General features: G+C 45.5%; 1 protein-coding gene and 1 long non-coding RNA gene across 3 annotated transcripts; one reads left to right on the plus strand and one right to left on the minus strand.

Annotated features, from left to right (window-relative positions):
• Positions 1-870: 870 nt before the first annotated feature.
• On the minus strand, positions 871-8,021 carry MTRES1 (mitochondrial transcription rescue factor 1). Of its 2 annotated transcripts, none has more exons than XM_028723084.2 (4): positions 7,911-8,021; positions 4,887-5,331; positions 4,214-4,286; positions 871-2,703 (listed from the first exon to the last, which is right to left on the minus strand). In XM_028723084.2, the coding sequence occupies exons 2-4, from the start codon at positions 5,321-5,323 to the stop codon at positions 2,527-2,529; spliced, it is 687 nt and encodes a 228-aa protein (XP_028578917.2). In that variant the 5' UTR covers positions 5,324-5,331; positions 7,911-8,021; the 3' UTR covers positions 871-2,526. The 2 variants fall into 2 exon arrangements, with proteins under 2 accessions (XP_028578917.2, XP_028578918.2); XM_028723085.2 differs by having other exon boundaries at positions 7,915-7,998.
• A 163-nt stretch (positions 8,022-8,184) lies between these two features.
• LOC144327281 (uncharacterized) lies at positions 8,185-24,618 on the plus strand. The gene is made up of 3 exons (XR_013392284.1): positions 8,185-8,372; positions 21,490-21,528; positions 24,318-24,618. It is a non-coding gene; the product is annotated as an uncharacterized LOC144327281 (long non-coding RNA).
• The last annotated feature ends 2,557 nt before the right edge of the window (positions 24,619-27,175 follow it).

Consider the following 27,175-nt stretch of genomic DNA (forward strand, 5'->3'; position numbering starts at 1 on the left):
AAAATAACACAACTAGAATCCATGAATATACTGCCTGTGTCCTAATTAGAGTCAAGTCAACCTTTTACCCAAGGCAAACTGATATGTCTATATTTCTCTGTATAATAATACATATTTAGCAAACTGAAGGGTTTGGGTGTTATTTAGTTGTGCTACCCAATAATGCCAACTTCTTTGGACAACATAAAGCAGCCTTCCATAATCTGGTGCTCTTCCAGTGTTTCGGACTACAATTTCTGCAAGTCCCAGCCAGCATGATAAAGGGTGATAGGAGTTGTCGTCCAAAACATGAAGGGTGCTAGGTTAGAGAAGGCTTACAAAAGAACCGTGAAAATAGTGTGTTAGAAAAATGTAGTTATTTCTTAACTTAAAAGTATATACACTATACTTTTTAAAAAAACAGTGTATCTCTGAAATCCTACAGAGTTAATGGGGTGGGGAGACAGCCAAACCTAGCAGCACCAAAGCTGTACAGGTGCTGTTTTTCCTCCCCTATTTTGTCTAAATTGGTTGGTTGTTTTTTTAGGTTTTTCCTCCTGTTGGTCCCAGATTGGTCCCCTTGGCTGTTATACTTCTCTCTATATTCTGGCCCTGGTGGATCCAAATTAGCCTCCACCATACCCACTTTTGGCAGACCTGCCTCTTTTTCCTGTGGCCTTGGAATGCCCTCCCAAAAGCTATAGATTTCTGCCCTTGTCCCTGTTTAGAAAATATTTTGAGTAACAGATAGAACAGGTCTACTTTCTCTTTATACAACCAATGGATACAGTCCTATAATTATTTCACTATGTTCATCATAATCATTTTGAAAACCAAGAACTTACTAGTCCCTACAAATCTTTAAAGGACACAAAGAATGCATTTACACTGTTTCATATATTCTGAAGGACTTTATTAAGCTAGTTTTAACACTAGAATTTCTTATTCAGATGGCAACAAATGACATTTGAAGGCAGCCACAATTCTGTATTAACAAAAATAACAGTTGGGCGGGGGGGGGGGAAGCATTTTTAGGGTGACATACAATACTTACCTTTAAAGTGGCATCATGTGCTTTGATTTCCTATATCACATGAGGGTTGGAGATAAGGCGACCATTATATTTTCACATGATTTTCTCTTTATCCTCTAGCAGTTCCTCATCTGGTTGTTAAGGGCTCATCAAGAATTACTTTTGTGCCACATTTCTAGGCACAGGTCCACACTTTAAAGCACTGCTTCTGAGCACTTTTTCTTTTCCCAAGCACTTTCCACGCAGAGACACACTCTTTACTGTTGAATCAGAGCAAACAGCAATCTGCAGCTAACCCAAATTACCATTCATTCCAATTCAGCATTAAAGAGCAGTTTTTCGTGGGGAAAGTGCTGCGGCCAAAAAATAAATAAAAAATAATTGCTAGGAAACTGCTTTAAAGTGCGAACCTGTGCTTAGAAAGCGTGGGCAAAAGGTAAGTGTGGATGAGCCCATAATCTACAGTGGCTATGGAAACAAACTGAATTCTACAGGTGTTTTACTAAGCTGCATGTCCAAATTAATGCATGGGACACAATAAGTTGCCTGCAAACAGAAGCTCTGTACTTTGTGATACAAAGCTAATGCCTGTTAAAAATTGTAGACCTCTGCTGTCTGATCCAGGGACTCATCTGTGTTCCAGTGTGCATGTAGGCTTTGGTATACGTATGCAGAGGAGATCACTCTGTATGTAGGGGGCTCTGCATCCAGAACCACCACTTGGGTTGAAGTGATGGAGCAATCTACATGTTTAAGATGTCCATACTCTCACTGGAACAAGCATGGGCAGTATACATGACTATGGCTTTATAACACAGTGCACTGCTAAGCCAATCCCTATATACGCTGGAGTTCCTGAGACAAATCATTCCATGGAAGCACTAGGCCTACCTGAACTTGCCCATGTCCCCTATGAGTAAGGAAACTCTGCTCTAGTAAACATAGCAGCCAGCATACTAAAATACATTTCACAAAAGATACCACCAGACAATATGTAAAAGGAAAGCAACCATAAACCATCAGCACCACAGCTCAGTGATTACACATGGAAATGGAAAGCTGTATTGTTAATCTACCAGATTGGGGTTATTTAAAAAAGAAAATGAAAAGAAAAACCAGGTTCCTGAACTGACTGGCTACTGTTATCACACCACACAATGAGTAAAGAAAAGTCAGGCTTTCTTCCCACTCAAGTTGTTTAGTTTTGGGCTTCCGGGTCATGTCATTTAAACAAAAGCAGAGAATATTTAAAATTAGCCTTCCCTTTTATTCCTTTGTTCTATCTTTTCATAGAAACATTGCTTTCTCCCTCAGTATGGAACAAAAGCAGTAAACTAAAAAGTCACAGGCAAAGTGATGTTCACAGTAAGGAAGGTGGCCTCATGCCATCGCATACCCATTTAAATATTATTTTCTTTAAAAAAAGAATGCAGGAATTTTGTTTAACCAAAATTCATATATTGTATAACCAACAGTTGTTCACAAGGAAACCTCTGCCACATGCAAATCCTAGTTCACTTAAATACATCCTGCTTGGGCACCTTTAAGTTCCTCCAGCGCCTTAACACCACTCTGTATTTTTCATCGTTGACCTTGTCGGATGCCTTCTTTAAGACAACTCTCATAACTACAGCAGTTTCTGTTTCTTTGTCCTCTCCAACTATCAGGTCCAGTGTATCACCAACTTTTACCTGAAGATTTGGGGTGGGGCGGGGGAGAGAAATAAACACAGCATGTTTTATTTTGCCTCCAGAAATAAGTTGGAGTAACTTGCTGGGCATTTTGATCCCTGCACTTTTCATTCAGGACCTTAGAGAAAAGCAGCCAACAGAGCTGCAGAGCATCGGCTATGATGGAAGTGCTGCAGCTTCATCTCTCTACTGTCTTGTGAGCTTCTGCAACGAGGACAATATGGAGATTTCCAAGCAACCATGGCCTAAGAGTCTTGTGGCACCTCAAAGAGGACTGCCAGGGGTGGGGGTGGGGATAGGCAGAGAATGTATCAGTTGCTAGGAAATGAAGTGGGAAGAACCCAGGTCCTGCTTATGGTATGGGCTTCCTATCGGCATCTGGTGGGCCACTGGCAACAGGATACTTCACTAGATGTGCCTTTGGCCTGATGCAGCAGGGCTTAATCTACGGGGGCACAAGCTGTTGTAGTTCCACAAAAGACGATGGCATCATTGAAGTATTAGAGTGCAATCTTAACCCCCAATCTGTGCTGCAAGAGGAAGTGAGGAACAGGCAGAGGTAGTCCCTCGGCTTCAATAGGCTCTGCCACCATTATTATTATTAAATTGATATGTTACCTGCTGTTCACCCTAAGGTTCCTGGGTGGCTTGCGACCATTTAAAATAGAGCAAAAAAGAACCCCAATCCAAAACAAATTACAATCATAATAATGGGGGGGGGTGTCTTCAAAATATACACCTCAAGTGTCAAAATCCAGGGAAAAGAGGTGCGTCTTCGGCATATGATGAAAACTCTATAGTGAACTCTGGGGACTTCCACAACTTGGGGGATGCCCAAAGAATGCTCTTTTCCAGGCCAACAATCCTTAGCTTCTGAGGGCGGTGGAATTACCAGGCAGGCCCTCTCTACTGATGTCAACACTGAAGAGGGTCTGTAGAGGAGGCAGCCCTTCAGGCATTTGAGGCCTGAGGCACCCACCCAAATTGTGAGGGGTTAGGAAGCTACTGCCAATAGTTACTGGCATAAGGCCCCAGAAGAGGGCTTTGGGAAATGAAGTAGGATCAGCAGTGGGTCCACTGGAAATGGAACCCATTTGGGCCCATCTACTGCACCAGTCTCTGAATCTGAGCCAATAAAATGGAGGGCGGAGTTTTCACAATGGCTCTTCACAATGACTGTAGTACTATAAACAAGGCAAGACAGGGTGCAATCCACATACTACTGAAATCATCCACTCACGTAACTAGGGTAGGCATGGATGTTCCTATTTTTGATGTTTTAAACTCTTCCTAGTAACTCTGTGAAGATGCAGCAGGTGGCAACTATCCTAGGTGCTGATCCTGCAAACAAGTGTGCCCTTTATGAGGATCTATTATTCTAGTAATATAAATATTATATGTGTGGAATGAGATAATGTGGATAAGCATTTGCCAGTTAAAGATAATTTGAGTTTTTGACATATAACCTCTTTTCAGTTTAAGACATAAACTATTTTCTGGAAAACCTTACCGCTCTGCTCTTCTTCCATAGTTTCTCTCCATTCAGCCTGAGTTCGCCATTATAGAACGCATCTTCCACTTTGCTTTGAAACGAAAAGAATCCTTAATTTTTCTTACATATACATTAACCACTGCTAGTGTCCCATAAAAAAAGCCACCATTAATACACATAGCCAGTAAAACACCTTCAGCTACTTCTGCACATATCTTTTCTAACATGGCAGATTTAGAAGCACAATGTCTGTACAAAAGACAAGAACAGGGCCTTAGAGAGGTAGAATCAATGCTGTAATTCTTAAGTCTAAGTAAAGCTTTCATATATTAAACCAAAGTTTAATACTGGGTACATCATAGTGCCAGCAAAGCTTAAGGTCACTGGACTGCAAGTTAGAAATTTTTGAAGTACAGACTCTTCAGTAAGTTTTAAAGTGAGATTTCTTTTGTTATTAAAATTGCATTTGCTAATTCAAAGGGTCCCATTTATTTTTTTTAACTGGGCAGTCTACTCTGGTAGGAATTTCTGAAAGCATTTCTTAATGGTAGAAGTGACAAATTTCCACTGTCTTTATTCCTGATGAAAAAGGCAGATGATAATCAACAACTAGCTTTAGTAGTAAGGAACATAAAAGAAAACCATTGGCTACCTCTTTTGATCTATTTTATTTACAAATTATTATACTTACTTTCTTGCAATGTCTAGACCAGCTTTCATTATTACATCATATCGAAAAGACTGTACTACTTTTTCGAGATCTTTGTAATCTTTCACTATAGTAGGATCATCCTCAAACTCATCTTCTGAATCACTTATCTCTTCGTTTTCATCTTCCTCCTCAGTCTCCTCTGGCACAGTTTGTTTTGCGTTCTTCCGATAACTTTTGTTGCTTTTGAGACGTACAGAAATCCTCAGTGCACTTTTGGGCAACGGTGTTAAAAATACTTGGTGTTTTAAAGGAGAAACACATAAATGTTTTGGGGTAATTGCCGTTACTTGCTGCTGGCTTGCAGAATAAAGAAGCCTCTTCCAGGGTGTGCAGAGTTTATAAGGAGAGTTCTCCAAGAGACCAAGCCAAACATTTAGATTTCTAAAAGCACCAAGTGGCAATCTGCAACCCGTCATAGCATACCCTGGAACAAAAGATTTAACAGTCAGTTTGGCTCAGTAACTAACGAGTTTTACAAGATTCCTAAAAGCTGAGTATTCTTCAATAAGAATTAGTAATCAACCTCCCCATGCATTAAACAATGACATTAGAAGTACAGTGGTACCTCAGGTTAATAACTTAATTCGTTCTGGAGGTCCGTTCTTAACCTGAAACTGTTCTTAACCTGAAGAACCACTTTAGCTAATGGGGCCTCCTGCTGCTGCCGCGCCGCCAGAGCATGATTTCTGTTCTTATCCTGAAGGAAAGTACTTAACCTGAGGTACTATTTCTGGGTTAGCAGAGTCTGTAACCTGAAGCGTCTGTAACCTGAGGTACCATTGTACTGTAGAAAGAGCTTCAGATGTTGTTTTTTTTTATAAAAAAAAATTTCAGGAGAACCAGGTTCTAATCATTAACATAATATTTATTCACCATAGTTCATAACTGATTAAGTTAAGCATTTTTAAACCCCATTTCCCCTTAATTCTCTGAACTAGGGCTTAAAAGTGCTCTACTTAGCCTGTATTCTACTGGTAATGCATCTTGCACTTGTATGAACATGTACCTGAAGTGAGCCATGCAAGTTGCTTATACAGATTTCATAACTGTCCAGAGTCCCACCATATAAATAGGGGACCAGTTACCAGTATATTGTATGAATGGATCATACGCACTACATATACACATCTGTGGGATGCAATCCCAATGTGTGTGTGTTACACACACACACTGCTCAAAGGCAATGTAAAGCCTCTCAGCACCACATACAGAGAGAAAAGTGTTGCAGCTATCCCCAGTTCCCCTGTTTTCAGCTCATATGTAATCCTTTCCCATCCTATGCAGCCAAGCAGCAATCAAACAGTTTAATATAAGCCAAAATGGCAGATGTTGTTGTTAACTCCCTGCATAGTGTCACAAAGAGCTATACGAATTCAGTAATACCATGATCTGCAAGACCAACCTAATACTGCTGTTTTAAAACTTGTCCAGCCCTAAATATTGCAGCAAGAGAAGGAAGTCCTTATTGTTCTCCCATCTGAGCTGTGTCACAACCAAAAAAGGCCATGCATTGGCTCTTCTTACTGGAGGCAGTGGTCACCTTTGCCAAAGAATGGGGAAATGTCCACTCCCCTATAAATACTTGCAAGATACCAAGCACTTAAGGGCAAAGGGCCTTTTCTGCATTGACCCTCACATCTCTGGAACCCATTGCCACCTGCACTCCAACAGACACTGTCACTCAGGTGTTCTGCAAAGCCCTAAAGACTCACTTGTTCTCAACTGCTGTTTCCAAAGTTGGTTTACAGTTCTCCAGATTATTGTGTTTATAATCAGGAACAGGACCTTTTTCATGACAGCACTCACCAGATCCTTACCTCTTCTTTTGCTGCCCATCAAAGACATTTTGTGCTGGCACCCATGGCACCTTTATCAATATGTGAGTATCAACCCCTCATTTTTTTAATTTAAAAGGCAATCTCAGGTAGTAAGGGGATGGGGCTTGGTACTGTTGTATTGTTATTTCTGGTGGTCTTATGTGTACAGTTGTATTTCATTGCATTTTACTACAAGCTGCCTTGAGAGGAGTTTTACCTTTAAAGGCACCCCAAGAATACTATAAATTAACAATCAAAACTTAGAAAGTTGGCAGAGGGTGTTCCCTCCTCCACCAAAAATCTGTATTTTTCTCCACCACCATACACACTTTTTTTCTCCTCCACCTCATAAGCCCTTGGTGTCCAGTTGTGCGGAAGCGATGAACCATACAACTTCATTTTCTCTGGAACAGGGGTGAACCACAAATACACAAAAGAGAACAGTGCCATACTCTTCCTTCACAGATACTTCTACAATAGTTACTATTTCTTAGATCTGTACAACCAAAACCATTTGTGCATAAATACATCATTAAATAAGGGAGGTGGGGATCTATCCCTACCCCAGATTGCTGGAACAAGTTCCGATGGGGAAGGGAACTGGAGTTATACCTCGGAGGGGGTTGTTGTTTTTTTTAAGAGTTTTCCCCTATAACATTCATAGAACATCATATATTGCTTTTACAGTTCAATCCTATGAGTGAAACTTTCCACGTAAGTTATCCCGGTGGACAACTGATGCTGCAGCCAGATTCTAGGTGATCATCATTTAAAACCAAGCCCCGTAAGTTCAGTAGGTAAGTAACCTTACGACTGCAGACACCTCCAGCTACGCCTCATGTTTACTCGGAAATAAATATTAACGGTGCCGCGTTTTTCAGCGGGGGTTTTCCTTCCAGGACAGTGTGCCTAGGACTGCAGCCTTCGCTCAACGGAGCCTTCACTCCCAGGGAAACGCACGCGTGGGGTTCTTGCAACCCGCCCCTTTGGTGCGGTACAAATAAAAAGAAGCCTCGGACAGCGACACTGAAATAGGTGAGACTTAAGGCTTCCCAGTCCATGGGGGATTTGCACGGGGAGCTGGTGGAGCTTCGGACCCGACCCCGGCCTCTCTTAGCCCACAGCAAACCCCCCCCCCCCCAAAAAAAAGCGGCTCTCCTGCACCAGCTCGCGCACGCCACGCTACCTGCCTCCGCCGGGCGCCCGCAGCCCCGGCCCTGCCGCTGCTCCTCGGTGCTCGGCCCGTGCCCGTCCTTTCCCCCGCTTCCTCTCAGCTCGGTGGCGAAGGAGCAGCGGAGGCGGAGCCACGCTCGGTCGGACGCAGCCGGCGCCCTCTGCTGGCCAGGAGCGCCTCGGAGGACTCGGCCGCGGGGTTCTGCCACCGTCGCCGCCAACTCCTCACCCAGTCGATGCGCTTCCCTGGGAGCCAGTTCTGAGGAGCTTCGTGGGAGCTGCTTTCCTCTCGCCCCCCCCCCCCCCCCCGCAGAACAAAAAACGGCTCGCAGAGGAATCTGACTGACCGCCCCGATCACGCTGCAGCGGGTCTAAGGAGCACAGCAGCTCCACGTGCAAACCAGCAGCCAAGGAAGGTTGCTGGTTTTCGGCCATTTTGCAACCGGGTCCGCTTCTAACGAGGAGCCTGACTTAGGTGAAATAGGCTGCTCCTCGGCAAGAGGTTGCTGAACAGAGGCTTTGTGGCCTCCTCAGCACGGTGCATTGAAATCAGTGGCATGCCCCCTTTCAGTAGTCACGGCTTGCCCACCCACCCAAGGATCCTGGGAACTGCAGTTGGTGCCCAGAGTAGAGGTGACAGCAAATCCCCCCTCACAGAACTACAGTTCTCATAGTTCCTATGGAAGAGGGATTGATTGGTAAGCCACTCTGAAACCTGTAGCTGTGTGGCGAGGAATGGGGGTCTCCTGACAGCTTCCTGCACCCCTAAGAAGCTACCCTTCCTAGGATTCTTTGGGGGAAGCTGTTAAGTCGTGGGTTGACATAGCAGCCGGCACAGCGATCTCTTCAAGTAGCTCTTTATTATGGTAAGCTGGAATAGAACTGACTGTGAACAGCTCAGCCGGCCTGTATTTATAGGCAGCCGGCTGTCACATTGTAACCACAACAGCCCAGAGTTCCCGCCTAAAATAACTGCCGCGGACCTGAGTGAAAACTATCTACAGACCTGAGTGAAAACTATATACAGTATCCCCCTGTTGGCCCAGGGTGAAACTACACTACATAACACCCCTCCCCACCGAGATAAGGCGTTAGTTACAATCGTAATGGTTTCCTTATATACAGCACTACGCGTAATGGTTCAATTAGGCACAAAAGCATATCGGTTACATTTCCCATACTTAGACCAACAGTGATACCTGTCCAACAACATAGTCCTTTAAATGAGTTGGGCGCTTGGAAACTCTGCCAGACCGCCGGGGACTGGTAGCCAAGTCCGGAGGGCCACACAGTTCTCGCTGAGGCTGTGGTGCGACCCTAGGTGGCGATGGAACCAACTCCCCTGGATCCGCTGCTGTGAGTGGAGCCTCCGCAAGTGGAGTGGTCTGAGTCTGTTCTGAGACGGCTTGGTTCGGCTCCACGCTGGCAGTTTGCGAGGGAGGTGTAGGTGGAGCCTCGCCATCTGTACGTGTCTCTTCTGGAGCCGCAAGCGCAGTTGGGGGCACCTCGGTAGTGTCCAAGTCCCCAACCCTGCGCCTAAGTTGGTCTATGTGCCGTCGCCACAAGCGCCCGTCTTCGAGTGCCACCTGGTACGAGCGAGGTCCAGTGACTCCCACTACTGTGGCTGGCACCCAAGGGATGTCCCCCACATAGTTCCGGGCAAAGACCTGGTTTCCTGGGACAAATGACCGTGGTGCGTTGGCACAGCCTGGGGGTTCAGCCACGGCAAAGTCTGGGTGTAGCCGGTCGAGCGGTGACCTGAGGCGGCGGCCCATAAGCAGTTCCGCAGGACTCCTCCCTGTGGCCGCATGAGGGGTGATGTGTTGCGCGAACAAGTATTCGGCGACCCGCTCATGCCAGTCTCCCCGGTCCAGGCGCGCCAGTGCCTCTTTTGTCGAGCGCACCATTCTTTCCGCTTGCCCGTTGCTGGATGGATGAAAGGGTGCCGTTAGGGCATGGCGGATGCCCAGTCCCAAAAGATACCGCTCAAACGTGCCTGATGTGAACTGCGGTCCGTTGTCAGAGACAAGGACATCAGGACACCCATGCGTTGCAAACAGGCCTCGCAGCACCCGGATGACAGCTTCGGTAGTGGTGGAGGGCATCAGGGCGACCTCCAGCCATTTGGAATAGGCGTCCACCACTACCATAAAGGTCCGGCCGTGAAAGGGGCCAGCCAGATCGATGTGCACCCTCGACCAGGGTGTCTTTGGCGTCTCCCACGTGTATCCCTTAGCTGCCGGTGGTGCAGGCCTCGACTCCTGGCACGCTTGACAGGCGGACACCCAGGCAGTGATGGCATCGTCCATATTAGGCCACCAGACGTAACACCGAGCCAACGCCTTCATTTTGACAATTCCCGGGTGGCCAACGTGCAGAGCCTCCAGGACGCGCTGACGGAGTCCCTGGGGAATCACGACGCGGTCTCCCCACAGCAGACAGCCGCGATGAGCTGAGAGTTCATGTTGTCTGGTTGCGAAGGGCTGGAACTCCGATGCAAAGGGCCCTTGTGGCCACCCCCTCCACACCCAGTTGAGCACCCGGCTGATGGTGCGATCCTGGGCAGATGCGGAGGCCACAGTGGCAGCCGACACAGGCGCTGCCGGAAGATCCTCAATCAGAAGGAGCGATGAAGCTGGAGCCGGGTCTTCCACAAATGCTGGAAGAGGGCAACGGCTGAGGGCGTCGGCATGGCCCATCGATTTCCCCGGGCGGTGGATGAGCCGGTAGTGGTAGGCAGCCAGGAAAACAGTCCATCGCAGCATGCGTGGTGAGAGGACCGGTGGAGTTGGACGATCACCGGCGAGGAGGCCCAGGAGTGGCTTGTGGTCAGTGATGAGGTCAAAAGTCCTGCCATAGAGGTATTCATGAAACCTCTTCACTCCAGCCACAAGTGCCAATGCCTCCTTGTCGAGCTGGCTGTAATTCCGTTCCGTCGGAGATAGTGTCCTGGAAAAGTAGGCGAGCGGTGCTTCTCTTCCATCTGGAAAACGGTGACTAAGGACAGCCCCGATGCCAAAAGGTGAGGCGTCGCAGGCAAGGACCAGCGGCCTGGATTCACTGTACTGTACCAGCACACTGTCCGAAGAAAGGAGAGCCTTGACCGCGTTGAAAGCCGCCGTCTCCCGATGACCCCAGGCCCAAGGCGTCTTAGTGCTAAGGAGTCGGTGAAGAGGCTCAGCCACTGTGGCTTTGTGGGGCAGGAACATGTTATAAAAGTTCAGCAGCCCCAGGAACGCCTGCAACTCCGTTTTGTTCTTTGGAGTGGGGGCCTGCTGGATAGCGCGGATCTTGGATGTGGTTGGATGAAGACCGGAGGCATCGATAAGATAGCCCAGGAACTCTACCTGTGGAACGGCGATCTGGCACTTCTCCCTTTTTACCTTGAGCCCGGCCTCCTGGAACCTGGTCAGCACGGCACGGAGGCGCTCGAACAGCTGCTGGTGTGAGTCTGCAGACACCAAGACGTCATCAAAATATGGTACCACGCCCGGAAGCCCTTGCAGGAGACGCTCCATAAGGCCTTGGAAGATGCCAGGAGCCACACTCACCCCGAACTGCAACCGGCGGCAACGGAATGCCCCCCGGTGGGTGACGATCGTCTGGGCTTCAGCAGTGGCATCATCGACTGGCAGTTGTTGATAGGCTTGGGCAAGGTCCAGCTTAGCGAAGACCTTACCCTCACCCAGGGAATGCAGCAGGTGTTGGACAACAGGAACCGGATAAGCGTGCTGCTGAAGTGCCTTGTTGATCGTGCACTTGTAGTCAGCGCAGATTCTCACCGACCCATCTGGCTTGACAGGCGTGACGATGGGGGTTTCCCACTTTGCGTGGTCAACCGGCTCCAAAACTCCTTGGGCGATCAGTTTGTCCAGTTGTTCGTCCACCTTAGCCTTGAGAGCAAAGGGAACCCGGCGTGGCTTTAGCTTGATGGGGGCGACTTGTGGATCCAGGCTAAAGGAGATGGGCGTACCTGTATATTGGCCCAAGGTGCCGTCAAAAACCTCGGCAAAGTCTTTGACCAGACCCTCAGTCTCTGCGTTAGAGATGCAGTTGATGCCGGTGACTTCCAGGCCGAGGGCATCAAACCAGTCTAGCCCTAGGAGGCTTGGCCGCTGACCTTCGACCACCACCAACCGGAGCAGGCCCGAAAAATCCTTGAAGGCGATCCGGAACCGGCCAACGCCTACCACGGGAACGTCGTTTCCCTGGTAGTCTCTCAGGTGTACGCGGTGAGAGTCGAGTTGCCTTTTGGACACTCTGGGTACCAGTCTTTTGATGGTGCTCCATGACACGATGGACAGGGCAGACCCGGTGTCGATCTCCATGTCACATGGAGCTCCTTCAATGAGCACCGTGACGTTCAGCTTGCGTCTCGTAGGCGAGTCGGTTTGGCCAATCGTGGTTCCAGACGGGCAGCGGCAGTTGGTGAGAGCGAAACAACTTTCCTTGGCAGACTGGAGTGAAGACTTGGACTTGCGAGTCGATGAAGGGGGGGTGTCAGACGGAGCCGATCGGCAGACCTTAGCGATGTGGCCCCTTCTGGAACACCTCCTACAGATGGCGTCTCTGAATCGACACTTGGCACGGGAATGGTTGCCTCCGCAGCCAGCACATTCCGGTTGGCCCTTGGACTTCTGTTGGAACTTCCTGCGCTCCCGCTTTGTCTGGTGCACATCATCGTCTTCACTGGAGGATGCCTCCTCACTGCTGGCCTCTTCATGATGCACCGGAACGGGCTCCCTAGCAAGACGCAGGCTGCTGGACTTGCGGATCTCCTGAGCGGAGCGTTCAGCAGCTTCTGAGGCCACAGCCTCCTCAATGGCTTTCTGTAGCGTGAGGTCTGGCTTGGCTAGGAGACGCCGTTGCAGATGGATGTCCCGGACCCCGCAGACGATTCGATCCATCAGGGCATCGTCTAAGTCTCGGAACTCACAGTGCATTGCAGCCTGTCGCAGGGCGGTGGTGTAGTTGTTGATTGACTCCCCCTCTGCCTGGTTCCTGTGGTAGAACGCATGGCGGGCAGCAATCTTGGACGGCTTTGGTGCGTAGTGGTTGCGGAGCTTCTCTTGGATCGTGTCCCATGGTGATGCCTGGACTGCTTCAGGCGCAACCAACGCTCGGGCCGTCTCAAACACCTCAGGCCCACAGAGGCTGAGGAATAGGCCCCGCTTCCGATCCTGTGATACTGCTGTCAGTTCGTTGGCTTGGAGGTAGCAGTCGAACCGAGCGAGGTAGGAGTCCCATGATTCAGAGGCTGGCGCAAACGGCGGTAGAGGCACAAGTGAAGCCATGATTCCGATGCCGGCGTGAAGGGCGATGGATGGAACACAGTGCTCTAGCCAGAACAGTCAGCTCTGAACTGGTTCTGCCCAGTGATTTCGCTCAGTGATTTCGCTCTGTGATTCAGCTCAGTGATTCAGCTCAGTTCAGAGGCTGGCCGCATCTGGCTGTGCTCTGATGTCCATCTATCCCACCTTCGTCGCCAGTGTTAAGTCGTGGGTTGACATAGCAGCCGGCACAGCGATCTCTTCAAGTAGCTCTTTATTATGGTAAGCTGGAATAGAACTGACTGTGAACAGCTCAGCCGGCCTGTATTTATAGGCAGCCGGCTGTCACATTGTAACCACAACAGCCCAGAGTTCCCGCCTAAAATAACTGCCGCGGACCTGAGTGAAAACTATCTACAGACCTGAGTGAAAACTATATACAGTATCCCCCTGTTGGCCCAGGGTGAAACTACACTACATAACAGAAGCCATGACTGTTTTAAATTGGTACAAATTACTGCTTTAAATGCAAAAGTGTGGCTGGGGGGGGGGGGACACTGGGTGCCACACTGAAAGGGGTGGCACTTACTGCAGGGCCTGCAGCGCGCCTGAACCACACGTCTCTCCACATAGTGGCTCGGGCGCCTGCAAGCTCTGCGCTGCCCGAAGCAGCAGCATAGGGCTTGCATCTGCCTGCCACCTCTCCCTCAGCCACCCTACAGCTGGGGGCAAGGCAGCGAGGTTGAGCTATGCTGCTGTTTAAATGTATAGTGCAGATGGAGCCTGTATGCGTATAATGTTTCTGTAGGTGACTGTGTGCCCCCTCTTCCCACCCACTCAGTTATTTCCTAATCCACTGGATAGTAGATACTGTACCTGTACATAGAGAAATTCAGGACAGTGAGCAAAAAGACCAGGTTGGATTTCTTTAGGAGTAGTTTCAATACCACCTGTTTTAAGGGCAGCAGATCGCACTCCATTGAGTAAAGCTGCCCCCCCCCACCCTGGACCCACACAGTCCACTCTCCTTCCCCCTCACTCAGTTTCCAGCAGACAGGAGGGCAGGAGTCAAGAGAGGGAGAAGCGGATCCCATCACTGCAAGATTCCTGCCCACATAATCAGACCACATCCATAGAAATCGATCCTACACAGTGTGGGAGGGCACTGCAATGGACACCTTAACTGGATTTGCAGCAATAGTGGCATCTAAGACACTACAGAGCTGAGTTATGTTATCCTCAAAGTACCCTGCAAATTGTTCACAGCATGTTGCTCAGTGTTCAAGGGCGATCCATCCTCTACTTCTGGTATAACCTAAAGCAACTCTGCTGGACAGCTCTTTAAGGATGACGTGGGGGTGGTAAAAGATCTGTGTTTTGTTTTGTTTTGCCTTCACTGCTGCTTGGTAGGCAGAATTATGGTATATGACATAACAAGCATTTGGTTGGCTTTGGAGTGTATTTTCTGCCACCTGTACTCCAGTCATCTCCCAGTCTGCTTCATGATGTGTAGCTCTTCTGTAAACCAAAGAGTAGTGTGGACTCTGAAGCACTGGAGAGGAACTTGGAGAGTGATATTGTCAACATTGCTCCTCATCTCACTATCCCATCTGCAAAAAAAGCTGAAGAAAAATTCTACCACTTTAAAAACTTTTTAATAAAAACATTTTTACAGTCATATAGGCTAATGTCAGCTTCCAAGTATATAAAAAAAATGTGAGCAGGACATTGTGAAATTGGGTGCACAGCTATCATCACCTGGCTTCATCCTGAACCACAACGTAATGACAAAAATAAGCTTGCATAAATTGAATGCCCTGTTTATTAAAACTGTTCACATTAAAATTAAATTAGGAGCAATAATTTCCCCACTGTGACTCATAAATGATTTTTATTGCCTATTTCATTATCTGACAGTGGAGATTTAGTAGATTTTTAACATTCGTTGTTATAGTCAAATAGCTTTCAGAATGAATTTTTGTTTAATCATTTCTCTACTTGCCTGTGGGCACCAATCTGTGCATTCCACACCATTCTTGGATCCTTTGAAATAAATAAAACCAGACACGCATACATATGTACACACAAAGAGGAATATGCTTCAGAATTTCAGGTCCTGCCTAAAAACCAAGAGGTAGTCTCTATGGGGAGGGAGTTCCGTAAATATGGAGCCAAAAGGACCTGGTGCCCCACTGCCACTGCTTAATGGAGGTTTAAATACTGTAAAATTAAATGGTGTGTGAAGAGAGATTTTTCTTTTTCTCCAAATGATATGATAGTTATGGCCTTGGATAGCTTTAAAACCAGATTATGCATCTCTAAGGAGGGTGGGGCTGATGATGTTTCCAGGGAAACTGGTGTGGGAGGTGTACTATTTCCCCATCATTTTCAGATTTTCCAGTGAGTGTGCATTTTTCCTCTTCCACCCTGGGCTAAGAGAGTACTGGATACAATGGACATTCCACCAGTAGTACGTCTCACAGCTAACGCTGTGAAATTAGAATATGATTGCTCTGTCCATTTTCTTGAAAAATGATGAACACATTATCAATTTTCCTTACTCATATTCCTTCATTTGAATGAAGTTTCCCGCCCCCATTGCTTTTAGGGGAAAAAATCATATACATTAAGTATTCTATGTGTGGGGGGAAATGCTAAACTATTTCAGAAGTGCTGCAGAAAATCTTTCTGGTATGCCTTGCCTTTGATTGTTGCCCTAGGGGCTTATCTAGCTCACATTAAGCAGGTGGCAAATGCAGTGAAAAAGGAAATAGCAATCAAATTAAGTGCTAGTTATTTTTAATATCCTTATTAACCATGACAGTTATGCATTCCACCAGCAAATGTTAATTAGTTTGAATTATTTGCTTACTTTTGTATTCTCATGTGTTTTGTTTCTGATTAATTGCTTTACTACTTGAAAGAGGATGTTTTTTTACCTAATTAATAGTGCCTAATTCTGTAGATACAGTATATGATAGACTAATATGGTTAGTTTTCAGTGGGGGGATGTAGGTTCTCCCCATTTGTGTGCTCAAGAATTATTATTTGGATTGCAGTGCAATACATAATCTCCAGGGAATTAGACTGACTGATCACAAGGAGGGTTATTCCTAAGCAAGCATGCATAGTCTCTGGCTTGCAAATGTGTGTTAATTTCAAGTGAAAGTATATTTTATAATAGTTTAAAAGTCATATTTATTCAGCATAGTGCAGAATTCATTCAGTGCGTTCACAGAGGCATCAATCAAATACTGTAGATCAGCAGCTCTCAAACCTTGCTGGAGGTCACAGCGAACCACTTACATTCTAACATTGTAAGAACACATTCGTTTTTCTTTTTGATTAAACATATAGTATTAAAAATACTGTAACATTCCCCCCCTTATCAAGCCAGAGATGTGTTATAAAAGCCACTGGCCTTTGGCCACATTCCAGAGAATGACGTCTTTATCTGGCAAATACGTTTTTGGGGGAAATTAGTAGACATAATACAGTGCTGTATTATGAAAATCGGGTACCCCAGACCAGGAAGTTCATACGTTTGCCTGATGAATAATTCAGCCCTGGTTAAAATGGCTTCAGCCTCTGTCATCAGAAATAAATCCAGCCCAGGGCCAAGTACAGATATCCCCAACTGTCCTGCAACCTTTCTAGCTGAATTGATCTTGTAGACCACAACAGTTGAGAACCTGTGAAAGGAATGATTAGTGGGGTGGGAGGGAGGATGGGAGTGGGGTGGGTCTTTGTTTGAAATTCAGCACTGGGGTGGAGAAGCATATCCTCCAACATTTCTCTGATTAAAATAGGGATGTCCCGTTCCATAATTATAATTTTACTATTTATACCCCACACATCTTACTGGGTTGCCCCAGCCACTCTGGGCAGCCTCCAACATATATAATAACATAAAAACATTTTAAAAAAACCCTTCCCTATACAGGATTGCCTTCAGACGGCTCAGGGGTCAGGTAATTCCATCCCCTCCAACATTTCTCCAGTGAAAATAGGGACATCCTAAGAAAAAGTAGGATATTCTGGGATCAAATCAGAAACCAGGGCGGCTTTTCTAAATCAGGAACGTCCCTGGAAAATAGGGACACTTGGAGCGTCTGGACATTGGAGAAGGGTTCTCTCCTGCAAAGTGAAGTCATAGTTGGACTCAGACCATCTAAGTCAGGCCAAAGGCCTATCTAATCCAACATCTGTTCTCACAATGGTTCTCAAATGGTGTCCACACTGGTGGGGCAGGAGAGGATGGCAAGGAAGTGTGAGACAGTGTCTTGCAGTAAATAAAAAAGACCACACAGAGTCAAAAGTCCAAAAGGAAAAACTTTTACTAAAAGGCAATGGCTTGTTACAAAACAATTCAGACACACGAGGTACAAACAAAAGTAAGAGAGAGAGACAGAAAGAGAGTAGCTTCCTGAGCGCAGGAATTTATCTTTCCTGGCTCAGCGTGACCTTGAGATCGTCAAAACAATATTTGCCTCAGAAGTGAACCTTCTAGAATCTTCCAGCACTTTCCAGTTTCTGCCCTCAAAGACTTTAGTCATGACAGGAAGTGTGGCGGGAAGATTCAAGGACAATCAAAGAAACATTTAAACATTTCATTTGTGTCGATGAGAGTTTGTTTGCCTCAAATGAGACTTAATATAAATGAGATTACCCAGCAGAAGCAAGCTCATACCTCTCGTTGAGTTTGTATACATAAAGTCAGGGCTTTTTTCAGCCAGAATTCACCAGAACTCATGGCCTCTCAGGTGGACGCCATCGTCTTATTATAAGAGAACAAGGCAGGGGTTCATGGTGAGTTCCGGCACCTCTTTTTCTAGAAAAATGGTGCTGCTTAAGGTACACATGTAAGAAGCTCATTTATAATTCTGTTCTTATGTAGCTGCATTATTTTATACTTCCTGCATGTTTCATTAACATATTATTTTGTTCTGTGTTACAAATCAAGGAGTGTTTTGCTAGGAGTTGTTTCTTTTTGTTTTCCAATGTATTTCTTTTTTTTATTTTTTTAAAAATATCAGTGGCAAATTTTTATTCTGAAAGTGTGGCCCAGAGGAAAAAAGTTTGAGAACCACTGTGTTAACCTATTATAGCTTGCAAAAGCATCTTACTGGGTACAGAAAAGGGCTTTCTCTGTGGTGGCACCTGCCTGTGCAACAACCTCTCAGAAATTAGGCAGGCACAAACTATTGGGTGCCTTTTAAAAATGCATTTGCTCAGGCCCTTAATGTCAGTCTCTTGCATTTCTGGATGCTACCATTGGTTTTTTGTCTTCTTCCTTTACTGATTTAGTGTTGCTTAGTAGCATATGAGTGGTTTTATAAATAAATAAAATAAAAATAGTATTTTTATAAATAAAAATACTAGCAAACTGGTAAGACATTTTTGAACTTTTTAAAAATATGTTTTTAAAGGCAAGAGGAACAATCCAGAATTTTAGAAAAATCTATAAAGTTTATTGTAGATTTTTAATCTATTGTAGTGCTATTGAAAAGCCAAAAAAAATGGCATTATGGGGGGGAGGTGGAGAGAGATCCAGCTGTAACACACAAAGTGGGGAAATAGCGGCACACATTTCCAATGTTTCAATAAATGTATTTTTATAGAGGAAAAAATAGATGCTCCTTGGTGTTGGTTTGTTTTTTTTTTAAAAAAAAGCTTCTAAATGTCCATCTGGCTTTGTAAAATCTGTTTTGGAAAAACTTCATGCTGAAGCATATGAAAGCTTCCCCTGACAACAAAACGTTTTTCAAAACTACAGTTCTATGTGGCTGTCTTTTCTTTTTGGGAAAGCTATTGGAAATACTGGTAAAAATTATTAAAATAAAAAGTTTTGGAAAGTTAAACAAGATTAAATGTATTAACTGGAGGTCAAAATCTTCAGTGTGAAGTTTGGTGAAAATCTGTATAGTGAGCTAAGGGGAAATTGGTCCTTCTCAGCATGCAAAGTTGAGTCCTGCCTTTCCCTCCCCATCCCTCTCTTGGAGGGAGAGCAACTCAAAGTTCCCCATCCCCTAGTATCCATAAATTTCAACAACAGGCAATGATTCAAAAGGAAAAGCTTTTATTCCTTCAGACCTACAGTAAGTACAACATAATAGTCTTGGTACAAAGCTGCTGTTTCATCTTAGCCTGTACTCAGCCATACAGTTGCACAACACACAAAGGATCTTAACCACCCAGCCTCAGACAATGGGCTCTCTCCATTAGGCCTTGAATACACTCTAAGTAAGCCCACTGAGGTAACAGGAGACCCACCAGTGATCAAGTTGCTGAGGGCCCCAATCTTCAAGTTACAAGGCTCATCCTCCCCACAAAGTCACAAATCTCACTTCTGTATCTTGCCTGGTCCTCCATTTTGTGGCTAGGAGCCAAATTTAAGCAGTCTCATTAAGATGAGAACTGTGAGAAATTATTTGGTGCAGAAATTTTAAAAAGATTCGACTTGAAACTCTGTGTGTGTTCTACACCTTTTTGTTTAATTATAACCGATCCGACAACAAGGTTTGTTCTTTTCTCTCTCTTTTTTGCATATGTGCCTCACTTTTGATAAATAAAATGTCATGCACCTATTTTGGCCACCAGATGGCAGCACCTCACCACAAAGAGTCAGACCCTGTTAGAATGATAAATTACAGGAGCTTGCACAATGAAAGTGCCACAGGTCCATGGCTTTTTTCAGCTGGAACTCGCCAGAACTCAGTCCCAGCACCTCTCAGATGTGCACCATTTCCATTATAAGAGAACAAGAGAGGCATTCATGGGGAGTTTTGTCACCTCTTTTTTTAATAGAAAAATAGCACTAGACAGGTCAATAACGCACCCACTCTTCAGGAATCAACTGCCAACAAATTTCAGTCCTAATTCTGCTTGAGAAGAAGCTGGGACTTCTAAAACAGTGCTGGGGAACCTGTGGCCCTCCAGATGTTTTTGGACTCCCAAATCTATCAGGCCTAACTAGCATGGGCAGTATTGAGGGATGATGGGAGCTGTAATCCAACAGCATCTGGGAGGCCAAAGGTTCCGTGGCCCTGTTGCAAAACTCTTTTGCCTCTGATATTTTTTTGCCAAGGTGTGGGCACTAATCTCAAATAGCCTTCCCATAGTGTTAGTTGGGAAAACCGTGTGAACCATGGTAATTCATTCTTGTTTTCAGCTGCTGCAAAATGCCTACACAAGGCCTTCCAAGTGAGGGATTGTTCTTGACTGTAGCTGCCTCCCTTGAGCACAGGGACAAGTTCTCCCTGGCCCAATGTTCTGACCTGCCAGAAAGAATGGGCTAGGTACATGGCCACTTGGGGACAAAGACGGGAAGAACTTGAGCAGCTGCACTAGTACGTGTACAAACTATGCTGTGGTGACTTAGTTAATGTCAGACTGAGCTGGCGAACTGTTCTGAGCTAAAAGGCTTCATTTCCTTCTGGGAAACCTTTCAGCAGCCACTTGTGGGTGAGGCCAGAGGCAAAAGTAGATGAAGCAATCCCCCCCCCCCACCTCTCCAGGCAAGGAAGAGGAATTATCAGCCAGGCTGAAGCACTTTAAATCAGGGCTGGTGAGGGGTGTGTTACTAGGAATGATGTGCAGCTCAGAGAGAGTCCATCCAAGGGCCAGGTAAAAGGTAAAGGTACCCCTGCCCGTACGGGCCAGTCTTGACAGACTCTAGGGTTGTGCGCCCATCTCACTCAAGAGGCCGGGGGCCAGCGCTGTCCGGAGACACTTCCGGGTCACGTGGCCAGCGTGACAAGCTGCATCTGGCGAGCCAGCGCAGTACACGGAAACGCCGTTTACCTTCCCGCTAGTAAGCGGTCCCTATTTACTGTATCTACTTGCACCCGGGAGTGCTTTCGAACTGCTAGGTTGGCAGGCGCTGGGACCGAACAACGGGAGCACACCCCGCCGCGGGGATTCGAACCGCCGACCTTTCGATCGGCAAGCCCTAGGCGCTGAGGCTTTTACCCACAGCACCACCCGCGTCCCCCCAAGGGCCAGGTAGAGAGACCTAAATGGTTGCGTTCAGCCCCTGAGCTTGAGATGTGGACACTGGCAATGAGAGGAATCTTGGATTCAGCTATATTGATTTCTAATTATACTGAATTATTTTAATTTGTGGTTATATTGACCTGAATATAAACTGAGATTTTAGAGTATTCTATTTAGTGAGCTATTTCAGAAATGTGGTAGCCCTTAGTTCAATAGCTGGTTTCAGTTACATGTAACAAATGCTCTGAGTTCAGAGCCACTCCTAAAACATACTAGGCGCAATACAGACTAGCAGCAATCTTAAATTTTTATTTTTTTATATTTCAGATGTTAGTTTTTCTTCAGAAGCTGATGTTAATGGATCTGGTAAGTATGCTTTGCCTTGCTACTGAAATCCCATTAGAATTAAAACTCATAGGATGAGAAGAATAGCATGTTGCAAGTCCTGATAAGCATTTATATTAGGGAATAAGACCCATTCAACCCAGTTGGATTTAGTTCAAAGTAAATTTGCATAGGACTGTGCTGTGCATACATTTCAGCTTGCATATGTAGGAATCACAAGCTTTAAATCCCCCCTTTTTTATCCCAGTGCACCCTGAACACAGAAAAAGAACATCAGAAGACTAGCTAAGGGGAAATTGGCAACACCAGTATACATTTTCAGAGTACAGAGGAATGTTTTGCTATTTAGAGTGCTAAGTAAAATAGTAGCAACACATTATAATTACATCATGGTGGTTACTGACACCAAAATCTAAATATGGCATATGGAGTTGGATGGCTAAAAATGTTCCTCCATTTTTAGGAAAAATACACCTTTAGCATGGTGTATCTAGCCACAAAATTTGAGATGCAAAGTGCATGCTCAACATCAGCCAAGTCACAGCTGTTTTGCAGTATGTAAGTGCAGCAAAAATTTTACACTAACCAAGAATGTGCTTGAAGACCGGTTACTTCAGAGCCAATGCCCAGCCTTACAAATCTCACTTGCAGGGAAGTATTTGCATACGTTGCTTTCATTACAAAACCCACAAGAGAAAGCAAGACACACAAAAGGAAAATAGCATTCTTGGATACACTGAAACTCTCTAACCAGAAAGCACATCTCCACAATTAGCCTGAAGCCATGTCAAGAAGGCCTTTCCAGATTACAGTAATATTGGGGAACAAATAATCTTCAACCATTACTCAGGTGTTGAAGGGCAGCCAAACACCTATCCTCAAAGTAGTGCAGTTGTTAACATAGAGCTTCTCCAGACATCCTTTTTATTGCATATCCATGATGATGAGCACTCTTGATGCTGTGGGGATGGTCACATGCAATCCTGCCTTCAATACTGTTTGTGCCTGGAAACGTTTTGAGGTGGTCACACTGTTTCATTTCCAGTCAGTGCATATCCCATAACTTCCTGCTGCTAAAATCCTAGAACTTTTTGTAGCACAAATGTTTTCATTTATTTCTGTTTGCTATAGCCTTTCTGGACAGCAATAATGTGGTGGCATCACAATAAAATTCTAGTCTGGAGGGGCTCTCAGCAATTGCACGGTTCTTTTCTCAAGCAGATAACTCCTCTTTTTGTTTGTTTGTTTGTTTGTCAAATTGTGGTGGGAAGAATTGTAGGTATAATGTCAGCCACTCACAGCTGGCAGTTTGCTTCTTATTTCAGTTGCTCCTGTTGTTAGTGCCTCTGATTGGTAGCAGGTTTAGAAAGTAGATGAAAGACTAGAGGTTTTTGTTTTTTTAAATAAAGCACATAAGTCTAAGGATTGCTGCCCTGCTCACTCTGCTTGCCAACTCCGCCTTTCCTCCAACCCTCCTTCCCCACCTGTCCAACCCACCTCTCTTTACATCTCACCCACCCCCTTTTCAGCCCCTCATAGCTTGCCCAAACCTCACATCATCTCCCCCCACAGCTCACCCCAACCCCCTTTTAAAGGAGGGAGAGGCATTTCAGAGACCAATTTTCTGAAGCCCCTCCATCTTTAATGGTGCGGGAGGGGGGCACTTCACAGAACACAGAACACTTTGCCAAACTGCTCTGTGAATGCCTTCCCCTTTTGTTAAACAGCTTGCCTGGGCCGCCTGCCATCTGCGCTGCTTGCTTGCCTCCCTGCCTGTCATTCTGTCATGCTGCAGTTGGTGTGATGCCCTGTTGGTGGCCACATGAACTGCAGCATGACAACAGCATTACATTTTTATGTATATAGGAAGAGTGTCCTTTACTCTGATGCCCTGCTTGTGGGCTCTTGAAGGCTGCTGAGTACTTCAAACAGAATACTTCACAACAGTACAACTCCATATATAACACAACATTCCCTTCATACACTTTATAAAAATGCTAATAATATATTGGATGTTATAAAAAGCTTTGTCAGATTATCTGCTTTTGAATTTGAATGATACTGTTGAATGTTTGCAGCAAGATTCCGTGGATAATAGACTAGGGTAGTGTGGAGATTGCATGGATAACCTCATAGGGACATGAATAAGTGAGCAAATGACTTCCCTGTTTTCTTCACTGAACCTGTCCTTCTCATCTTACAATATCCTCCAGCAGCTGTGGGAAAACAAGTAGAATCAGCATCATGTGTCATACTTGCTCTTCTGAAGCCACCCACAGTTGTCGTCACTTTTAATGAGAAGAGCAACCCCAGAGAGTGAGGAGGAGTGATATCAGACACTGGCTAGGAACTAATAGAAGCAGTAAAAGGCAGGGTGGCAATGGGAGTGGAGCAAACAAAAACATTTTAAACATAATGTACCGTATGTGCCGGAAAAATACACGAGGTATTGTTGAGAGAGACATCCTGAAAAGGAGGGGGGGGAGAATAGAAAAGGACAATTCCCTTCCTTTCATGTATTTCATTCTCAGGATGCTGAATCTTACAAGCTGGTTCTACCCCTGGGAACAGGCTGAAGTAGCAAAAAGAGAAATATTTGAGCACTCTGAGTGGTCACTGTAAAACATTTGGAAATTTCAAACTGCCTGTGGGTGACATTAATCAACACTGCTCAGTTGTTAAAGCACAAAACACTGAATGAGAGATGGCTCTTCTTAAGAGCACAGAGACCTTGTAGCTAGTCTGACAGTCTAAATTATAAGGTCCATTATTATCATCTCAGTTTCTCCATTGCTTGCTTCTTCTTCCAGGATTAATTTAAGCAAAGAATGACCTGCAGAGTGAGGCAACTGCCCCAGCTGGCAAATGCTTGGGAGGCAGCAGGCAGTGGAGGCAGCACCCCCAGCCAGTGCCAGTCTTTGGACTCAGATTTCAGCAGCTCCCTGTGTAATGCTAAAATTTTGTGCCCCCCCCCCCACCTCTTGAGCTACAACATTGTTGTGGTGCCCCTGTGGCAGAACCAGTCACACTACCCTAAAACCGCCTCTGCCTCAGCTGTTTTTCCTGAGCCCCCTGACCAGAACCTTTTGTTGGAGAACAGAAAGTATGTGGCATGTGCCTTCAAGTGCAGCAGAGGACTCTATCCCATTGCCTGTATTGAAGTAAGTCAACTGTCATTCAGCCTTTTGTACACTGAATTGGGGGTGGTGGCTGCCATCTTGTCCTTTGCTTCAGGCAGCAAATAGTCTTGAGAGGACCCTGCCAGGATCTAGCTCCAAAACTAGTTTTCAGGGCAAATATTCAATGCAACAATACATTTTTAAATCCCTGTAATTGAGAAGATAGTGTTCAGGGCAAATATTCAATGCAACAATACATTTTTAAATCCCTATAATTGAGAAGGTAGTGTTCAAGCACGTGAAAAGCATCTTCCTGCCCTCAAAACTGAACCATACCTATCCTCCACATGGTCAGAATTGGAAGGGGGGGGTACCATAGATCAGAGCCAAAATCCCACCTCAACACCTCTTATTTTACAAATGGAGCCCAATCTGCCTTGTCCACCTCTTTCTCTCTCCTGTTTCTTTTGAGGAATCTCTTGAAGGTTGAGTGAACTACTTTGCTTCATATTACCAGGAGTGTGAGGTGGGGGGTGGTCTAGAATAGTAAGCAGGTGGTTGTTGAAATTATTATTTTCATCCGTTGTGGTTCAGTGTGCAGCAACCCCCTGGAGCATGCGAGTTTATCACAGGAGCCAGGGCTGCATATTCCAATACGGTTGTGCAAGGTTTCAAAGCCATCTATCCACAAATTAAAAGACGTCTGCTTCTTGGGAGAAAAGCAATGACAAACCTAGACAGCATCTTAAAAAGCAGAGACATCACCTTGCCAACAAAGGTCCATATAGTTAAAGCTATGGTTTTCCCAGTAGTGATGTATGGAAGTGAGAGCTGGACCATAAAGAAGGCTGATCGCTGAAGAATTGATGCTTTTGAATTATGGTGCTGGAGGAGACTCTTGAGAGTCCCATGGACTGCAAGAAGATCAAACCTATCCATTCTGAAAGAAATCAGCCCTGAGTGCTCACTGGAAGGACAGATCCTGAAGCTGAGGCTCCAATACTTTGGCCACCTCATGAGAAGAGAAGACTCCCTGGAAAAGACCCTGATGTTGGGAAAGATGGAGGGCACAAGGAGAAGGGGGCGACAGAGGGCGAGATGGTTGGATAGTGTCTTCAAAGCTACCAGCATGAGTTTGACCAAACTGCGGGAGGCAGTGGAAGACAGAAGTGCCTGGCGTGCTCTGGTCCATGGGGTCACGAAGAGTCGGATATGACAACAAATCCACACCGCAAACTCTCAGATTTGATTGGCAGCACCCAATACATTTTGGCAATATTCCTTGCTGGCTGTTGGAGAATGCCCTTTTATTTTCCACCTACCCCAGGCTAGTAAAGAAGTGTGATAGATACATGAATGTGCAATAGCAGGAGTCAACACTGTGCCTACAGGTGTACATGTGCCAACAGAGGCCTTCCCCCTCCCCTGCTGAAATTAGGCTTGCTTTAAGAAAGCATAGTTTTATGATGTTAAGAGGGTGTCGGTCTGGATGAAAGCCTGGGTCCCCTTTCCAAACCTTTGAACTTTTATCTGTGAGGTTAGAATGTGTTAAGAGGGAACTTAATGAACAGGTCAAACCTGTCCTTTTGTCAGGGTAATGACCTTGGCTGCTCAGCCAAGTACCCAACATATGCATCTAAAGAGAGAGAGCAAATGGGTGGGCCTTTCTCCCACCCCCCTCACCTGGCTGGTAGATAGAAGAACAATAGCCTGAGTTCTTAAGGGGAGGTGGGAGCCGAGAAATTCTGGAAGCTGATGACAGAGGTATGCCTTGCTCTGTGCTGAGCGGAAGCTGGATTTGGGGTCTTATTTGGAAATCTAATGGAGAAGCGATATCTGTTTACAGTGTAAAGCCCTCCATCCTATGCTCAGGCTGCATATATATGTAAATAAAACAATATATCCTAAATACACCACAGTCTCCACTGACCTTCAGTCCAAGGAAAGCAAAAAGCACCTGGAAGCCCTCGAGTCTCTTACCACTTGGAGATAGGGGTGGCAAATAACAATGGTGGTGGAGAACAATACTGTGGGATAACACAACTTGCATGTTCCTCATTGTACTGTGTGTGGGGTGCCTAGAGCAGTTTGTGCAGTTTACCAATGTGAGCACAGGCCCCAAAAGGTTGAAGACCCCTTTGCTTCAGAATCTCTTTGTGAAAAGGCCCTTCCTAATGATGATGATGATGATGATTTATATCCTGCCCATCTGGCTAGGTTTCCCTAGCCACGCTGGGTGGCTCCCAACAGTTTAAAAACCAGAATAAAACATCAAACATTAAAAGCTTCCCTAAACAGGGCATATCCTTTATTCAGTGACATTGAGCTTTAAATCCTTATATAAATGTTTTACTATGCTTTATCTCATTTGTCTTCCTCACCAACACAGCAAGGAAAGTTATTATTATGTCCATATTGTCTATTATGATAATGAGTATTTCCATGAAAAACTTTGATATAAGTTTTATATAAATATAAACTTTGATATAAGTTTAAAGTCAGAAATGTATGATGTTTCCCTGTGCCCTTGAAAGCGTTATTTGAATTTC

Source organism: Podarcis muralis, chromosome 3 (genome assembly GCF_964188315.1).
Source record: "Podarcis muralis chromosome 3, rPodMur119.hap1.1, whole genome shotgun sequence".
NCBI lineage: Eukaryota > Metazoa > Chordata > Lepidosauria > Squamata > Lacertidae > Podarcis > Podarcis muralis.

Bases quoted from the DNA above. Each gene is read 5' to 3' on its own strand.
- MTRES1 (XM_028723084.2), bottom strand. From the start codon at position 5,323: ATGACGGGTTGCAGATTGCCACTTGGTGCTTTTAGAAATCTAAATGTT. The intron at 4,287-4,886 runs GTAAGTATAATA...TTCGTTTCAAAG, and splicing joins GGTCTAGACATTGCAAGAAA to CAAAGTGGAAGATGCGTTCT. The intron at 2,704-4,213 runs GTAAGGTTTTCC...CCAAATCTTCAG, and splicing joins TATGGAAGAAGAGCAGAGCG to GTAAAAGTTGGTGATACACT.